Raw genomic sequence first — 7,500 nt, 5'->3', positions numbered from 1 at the left:
TTAACCGAACAGGACAGGGTGAAAGTAAATGGAAACGGTAAAACAAATGCTGTGTGCGTGCTACAGATGACACGGTGGATTTGTGGAAAAGGGGGAGGTGGTGGCGAGTGCGAACACGACAGAACAAGCTTGACAGAAAGCAGTTTTCTCCTTTGATCCTCTCCTGTACCGGACCACCCAGAGAGGACTGTCTCTCTGCATACTGCAGCGCAGCAATACACAGCATAGCGTAGCATAGCATAGCATACCATCTCACTCACTCACTCACTCACTCACTCACTCACTCACTCACTCACTCACTCACTCACTCACTCACTCACTCACTCACTCACTCACTCACTCACTCACTCACATGGGATCCCCCTGGGGAGAGTGCAGGCCAGGTTGACAAATACCCCCCCTCTCTCTCTTTCTCTCTCTCTCTCTCTCTCTCTTTCTCTCTCTGAGTGTGATAGTGAGTGAGTGAGTGAGTGGGTGAAGAGAGTGAAAGACTGTCACAGCAGTTTGAGTCAGTCATATCATGTGTCCTCCACCAGGTAGTGCTGTGTGTGAGTGTGTGTGTGTGTGTGCGCGCACGCGCGCGTGTGTGTGCGTGCATGCAGATGAAAGTGTTGGGTAGATAAAAGTGGGCTGACAGACGTGGACATGTCCTACACATTCCCTTCTGACAGCAGGTAGGCACTCATCCCCTCCTCCAGCTTCCCATCTCTTCCTCCTCCCTCCCTCCCTCGCTCTCTCGCTCTCTCGCTCTCTCGCTCTCTCTTCTCCTCTCCTCTCCTCTCCTCTCCTCTCCTCTCCTCTCCTCCCCTCTCCTCTCCTCTCCTCTCCTCTCCTCTCTTCTCCTCTCCTCTCCTCTCCTCTCCTCTCCTCTCCCGCCGTCTCCGTCGCCCCTTTCCGTCTCTCTCCTGTCCCCCAGCTGCGCACTACCCTGACTGAAGAATATGATAAATGACATTTCAGAGCTGTCTGCACAGATACAGATGTTGACAGCCTCTCAGAGTACAGTCTTGTTGTTCTCTGGTTAACCCCCTGCTCTACAGTACTCCTGTGGTTTATGGCTTATTTTAAAAGATACACAAGTACCGCAGGGATATTTTATCAGTTTGACTGTGATATACATTATCAGTCCCATTGCAGTAAAAGAAGAACAAACCAGTAATTACATTTTATTTTTAATCTCATCTAAGAATCTGCTCTGGACTTCCGAAGGTGTAATTGCCTCTTACCGTACTCATGCAGATTGTTGTCTGTGTTCAGTACAGTCAGAGCAATTTTCACCATCTCCTTTCGAATATCACCAGTACAGAATGCTGTACAATATGAGCTATTGACATCGTTGATGTGGTCTGGTTCTGCAGGACTGGAGAAAAAGTCCAGCAGAAAAACTGCAGAAAAACCCAAATACCGTCTTTTACTGAAATATGTGAAAGTGGCCCTCCACAGAACATTCTTGTATAGTCAAATTGTCTATATGAGGAGACAACTCGACAGTAGTTCTGTTATACACTTGAATTGTTACACCGTCATCTCCCTCATTAAGGATGATTTGTTCGACTTGCTGCCCTGTAGGTGTCATTCCCAGATTCAGAGTAAAACTCTGACACATACAGTAGCAGCTCACCCAGCCATTTCATGAAGCTGGCATACAAATCATCAGGAAGGGACAGTAGTTTGCCTACTCTCTAGGTGGAATCTCCTGGCTTGAGGGCAGACAGAACAGAAATATGGCTGGATTGTTCTATGATTTTTTTTCTCTAGAGCCAGGAGTGGTACCTTCAAATGTATTGCTTATAATTCGTCTTAATGAGTTTTTTGATCCCACCGTTTGACAAAGACGATTCAGATGAAGAAACTGTTCTCACGATATGGGCTTTGGGGAAGCTACTGTAAGGCACCGTGTCTGTTTCCCACATTTCGTGTCAATTTGTCCATATAGGGGAAATCAAAAGGTTGCCAGGAACAAGGTAGCCGTTAGTCCAGCCAAAGGTCTTAAAAATGTACCGTGATCAAAACGTCTGTCAGTGTGCTGTAACTGAGATATTTATCTCTAAATTGACCCTCGATTAAACGTCCAGAAGCGCTTAACTTCATCCTCGTTAAAAAAAGCAAGCCTTCAGTAAATGTCATCCGCTTGTCTTTTCTATTTTAGAGGTCTTGTATTACTCCTCTCTACAAGAAGGCAGCCCTCGCTAACCTGCCTGTTTGTAAAGTAGCGTCATGAAATATGGATACACTTGTAATGAGGTGGTCTTGCAGCGACTGTGAGAGCTGTAGCATTTCAATATTTTAAAAGGGCCTCCTCGCTCTCTCGCACTGTCTGAAACCAGAAAGCAGAGTGATTGATCGAGCTCTTCATTCGCTGTTACACATAGCTTTGCTGCTTTGTCCTGTTCTTGTTTGAGACTCGTTAATTCTCTGTTTAGGCTTTTTTTTTCCCCTGTATCTGCTGGGTGAAAGAAATCTTGCACCAAATGTGGTTCTCTCTCAGACCGAACAAAGCAGTATTGACATGATGTCCATGTCTATTTCTGACAGATGAAAGGGAGGGCTTGATAAAAGCAGCAGCGGCGCTCTCTGCTTGAGAGTAGATTTCCTCTCGCTGTTCTCTGCTGTGTGTCGATCCCTACTAGCTGACCTTCTTCTCCACTTCAGGACCTGACTGTACCATAAGCTGGGCTTCTGTCAGATGAACAGAATGATTTTTTTTAGTTTAAGAGCGCATAGTTTTCTCAGATTCAAAGGAGATTCTGTGGAGGCGTAACATTTCATGTTCTTTTGCTGTATATTGTACTACTGTATGCAACAAATTCTTAACCCCATAGTTTCTTTGATGACATGAAACACCATGTTTACAGTGCCGCATTCATTTTCTGGCTTGTTGGCGTGTGTTGTCGCCGATAAATTCTTGATAGAAGATCAGTGTTAGACTTGACTAATTTAAATTCTCAGGGAAGGCTGTTTTCTTCTGGTGTAGAGTCTGGAGTCAGTGTAGAGAGTGTGTGTTTGTGTGTGCACCATTGACTCCGATTCTTCCCAGGAGGGAGCGCGAGCAGCCGCAGTCAGAACTTGAGGAAAGCTTTAATTGCTCATGTCTTCTGCCGGAGCTGAAATATTTAAGAGCCTCCTCAGTTGCGGTGAGAAGGACTCTTTTAGAAGTTCAGCTCTCGCTCTCTCTCTCTCTCTCTTCTCCCTCAGCTCCTCAAGCTGGGAACAGTGTGTATTTTTTCAAAGGTTCACAGCACAGTGTAGTGCCTTCTCTTTGGTCTCTTTCACACACACAAATGGTACTACTCACACATACTGTATAGACACACAGTCTCACACACAAATACAAGACACGCACGCAGGCAGGCATGCACACACATGCGCACGCACACGCACACGCACACGCACAAAAAACAAAAACAAAACACACACTTACGCGCTTCTATTGTATGATTTCCTTTCTCCTCAGGTGGTGAGTCGTGTCGCTGCTCAGCAGGGGTTTGATTTGGACCTGGGCTACCGGCTACTGGCAGTGTGTGCAGCCAACAGGGACAAGTTCACCCCCAAATCAGCAGGTGAGCCTCCTGCACTGGCCTCCTCTCATTGCCTCTCATTGGCTTCAGTTGTTTTTTTCTTCCCATGACTTCTCCTCGATTCTCCTCTACCCTCCTCTCCTCTCTTCTCCTTTCCTCTTCCCTCCCTCCTCTACAGGGTGTTCCTCTTCTCCTCTTGTCTATTCCTGCCTTCCTTTCTTTACATTTCCTCTCCCACTTTCTCTTCTCTTCTCTTCTCTTCTCTTCTCTTCTCTTCTCTTCTCTTCTCTTCTCTTCTCTTCTCTTCTCTTCTCTTCTCTTCTCTTCTCTTCTCTTCTCTTCTCTTCTCTTCTCCCCTACACATCTTTATAGTAGCCTGGGGAGGTATTTTGTTGTTGGTTGCTGTGGGGCTGCAATTATTCGGGAGTGTTTTCTCTATGAATGCAATGAGGCAAGTAATGGATGTCTTTTGGGAAATGACAGAGTTCGTTCTGTAAACAGTATGCCAGTTACGGAATTAACATTCTGACCTGGGATCAGAGTATAAGAACCAAACTGTAGCAGGACGCCGTGTAAGATTCACTAGGCCCTCGGCACTAGCAGATGTGTAAGTGGAGCCCCACTAACTGTACCTCGGCTGGCTATATGTCCACAAATCCACACTTTGACCACAAGTGTACTATACAATTCAGAATTCAATTCAGAAAACAAACGTGGACCACCCTCTATCTTAAACTTGCACTGTTTAGCTGTGAATTTAGGTAATTCTTGTTTTTCCCTTTGTGTGGCAATAATATTTTTAGGATGATATTTTGACGTTTGCATTAATGCATTTAAGACAACTTATTCTTCTTTCTTGATATGAGCCTGTTGAACCATTCCAGGTGGTCAAAGGGTTTTGGAATGTAAATTGCAACAATGTATTGGTGATGATGATGAAATATATGCCAATGTTCGGGCTGTTTATACAGTATATACAGCACTCATGTAGACGTTTTGTCAAGATGTTTTTTGACTTGCACTGTTTTTTGTTGTTGTAAAATCCACAACTGCTCTCTGTACTGAGCCTCTTTCCCAGTCATAGGTGCACTTTATATTCCAGCGCTGTCAGCCTGGTGTAGACAGAACAGATACAGTGCCCTCCACAATTATTGGCACCCCTGGTTGAGAGGTGTTAAAAGCCTTAAAATAAATTCAGTGTTTATTGCAGAAGAATACTGTCACACTGAAAATTGTAGGAAAATGTAGCCTTCAACTCAAATGAATTGTAAGAAAATAAAAAAATCCATGACTAAAAAATAATTATTTTTCATTAAATCACCTGTTCCACAATTATTGGCACCCTTAACAATTCCCAGGAAATAAATATAATTGAAGCATTTCTGTCATTTCTACAGTAGTTTACAAAGTTTACCAGAGTATGTAGGAACATTTAATTAGTAATTAATCACTTCCTGTTTCCCTGGGGTATAAACATGACGTGACACCGAGGCCATTTCTCTTATCCACTCTTAAACATGGGAAAGACAAAGGAACACAGCATACAAGTGAGGCAGATGTGCGTCGACCTTCACAGGTCAGGCAGAGGCTACAAGAAGATTGCCACTCAACTGCAGCTGCCCATATCCACTGTGAGAGGAATAATTAAGAGGTTCAAAACAACTAGAACAGTGGTAAACAAGCCTGGACGAGGACCCATGTTTATTTTGCCACCACGCACATTGAGGAGGATGGTAAGAGAAATCAAAAGATCTCCAAAGCTCACTGTTACAGAATTACAACAAATGGTAGCATCCTGGGGTCACAAAGTCTCCAAATCAACCATCAGGCGCTGTCTACACGCCAACAAGCTGTTTGGGAGGCATGCACGGAGACAACCTTTCCTCACTCACAATCATAAACGCAAGCGTCTGGAGTTCGCCAAGCGGTATTGGGGCTTCAACTGGGACCGTGTGCTTTGGTCAGATGAGACCAAGATTGAGCTTTTTGGCAACAAACACTCTAAGTGGGTCTGGCGTACCACGAAAGATGCGCATGCTGAAAAGCACCTCATACCCACTGTGAAGTATGGGGGTGGGTCAGTGATGCTGTGGGGCTGTTTCGCTTCCAAAGGCCCTGGGAACCTTGTTAGGGTGCATGGCATCATGAATGCTTTGAAATACCAGGACATTTAAAATCAAAATCTGTTGCCCTCTGCCCGAAAGCTGAAGCTGGGTCGTCACTGGGTCTTTCAGCAAGACAATGACCCTAAACATATGGCCAAATCTACACAGAAATGGTTCACCAGACACAAAATCAAGCTCCTCCCATGGCCATCTCAGTCCCCTGACCTCAACCCCATTGAGAACCTGTGGGGTGAGCTGAAGAGGAGAGTACAGAAGAGAGGACCCAGGTCTCTGCATGATTTAGAGAGATTCTGCAAAGAGGAATGGCTGAAGATCCCTCTTTCTGTCTTTTCCCATCTTGTGAAACATTATAGGAGAAGATTAGGTGCTGTTTTGTTGGCAAAAGGGGGTTGTACAAAATATTAACACCAGGGGTGCTAATAATTGTGACACACATTATTTAATGTCAAATAATTATTTCTTTATGTGGGATTTTTTCCCCACTGAATAAATGCACTTGTATTGAAGGTTGGATTTTTCTCTTTTTTTCCATTAAGGTCCCATATTATTTAGAAAAAAAATAAAATAATTGGAAGCTAAAAAACACATCTTAACCAGGGGTGCCAATAATTATGGAGGGCACTGTATGTCTTGGTGCTCGGCGAGAACAGCAGGGCCAGGCAGGCAGGCAGGCAGGCAGGCCCATTACGGAGGCATTACACGTCCCTGAAATCCAGACCTGCGCGGACCCAAACTCAATTTTCCTCCCTGAAGTGTCCTGTTCTTGTGCATTTGTCAAAGCTAAGAGCAGACCGGCAGGCACAGCACAGCGCAGGAGGAACAGAGACCGATAGGTCAGGCAGAGGTCGAGCTGCGGTGTGTGTATGTGTAGTAGTACGCCACATCACAACAACACCTCCAGAAAAAGAAGAGGGGGAATAAGACAAGAAAAAAAAAACTCTGACAAAAGCTGGCTGCTCAAAATGAAGACAAACGTGCATTTGAGAGGTGCTGCAGATAGCCATGGTTACCGAGGAGGAGGAGGAGGAGGAGGAGGAGGAGGAGGGGACGGACGGATGTTTTTGAGGCTCTTTGAAAGGGTGATTTGTGGCTCTTTCCCTGCTCCTGTAGAGCCTCTGGTGGCAGGGGATTTTTTAAAAATAGTGTTGAGGAGTGCTTGGAGCGTTTGTGAGTTCCACTGTGAGAAAAGACAGGCATCATTAAAGAAGATCTTTTTTCTTTAACATACTACGCTTTTACCACACTTTTGACGCTCATTCTCAATTCAAAGCGCCTTTTGGCCACTCTCATCCCGAACGCTTGTTTTGCTCTTTTCTGTTTACACTAACCATGGTCCTCTCGCCTTCTGTGCCAATACATGGAAACGCCCCATACCTGCCTGTATGACCTCCGTCCCTATAGCTACGCATGAAACACATACAGTACAGTGGACGAGCTTTTGGAAGGAAAGTGACAGACAAGTGGCATGAAGGTGTGCATGTGTGTGTGCGCGTACGTGAGTGTTTGTGTGTGTGTTTGTGTGTGTGTACGCGCATCTGTCTGTCTGTCTGTCTGTCTGTCTGTCTGTCTGTCTGTCTGTCTGTGTGCGCATGAGCGCATGTGTGTGGTGGGTGTGTGCCTGTGTTTTGGTTGGTAGTGTATTCGTGTTTGTGCATTATGTATTTTAGTTTTGTGCGCGTGTGTTGTGTGTGTGTGTGTGCATCTGAGGGGTTGTGTTGCATTGTGTGTGTGTGTGTGTGTGTGTGTGTGTGTGTGTGTGTGTGGGTCTACACTTGTTTTTGTTTCGCTGTGAGGCGGCAGTAGCAGCAGCAGCAGACTGGAGGAGAGAGGGAGAAGGAAGCAGCATGCGTGCGGCC

General features: G+C 45.3%; 1 protein-coding gene across 2 annotated transcripts in view; it reads left to right on the top strand.

Annotated features, from left to right (window-relative positions):
- zmiz1a (zinc finger, MIZ-type containing 1a) overlaps nt 1-7,500 on the top strand; it is a 146,038-nt gene that overhangs the window by 91,497 nt on the left and 47,041 nt on the right. For both annotated transcript variants that reach the window (XM_063191566.1, XM_063191564.1), the window contains exon 5: nt 3,455-3,560. In XM_063191566.1, coding sequence (XP_063047636.1) covers nt 3,455-3,560 — 106 coding nt within the window. The remainder of the gene's footprint in view (nt 1-3,454; nt 3,561-7,500) is intronic.

Source organism: Engraulis encrasicolus, chromosome 24 (genome assembly GCF_034702125.1).
Source record: "Engraulis encrasicolus isolate BLACKSEA-1 chromosome 24, IST_EnEncr_1.0, whole genome shotgun sequence".
Taxonomy (NCBI): Eukaryota; Metazoa; Chordata; class Actinopteri; order Clupeiformes; family Engraulidae; genus Engraulis; species Engraulis encrasicolus.
This window is presented reverse-complemented; position numbering and strand designations above follow the sequence as displayed.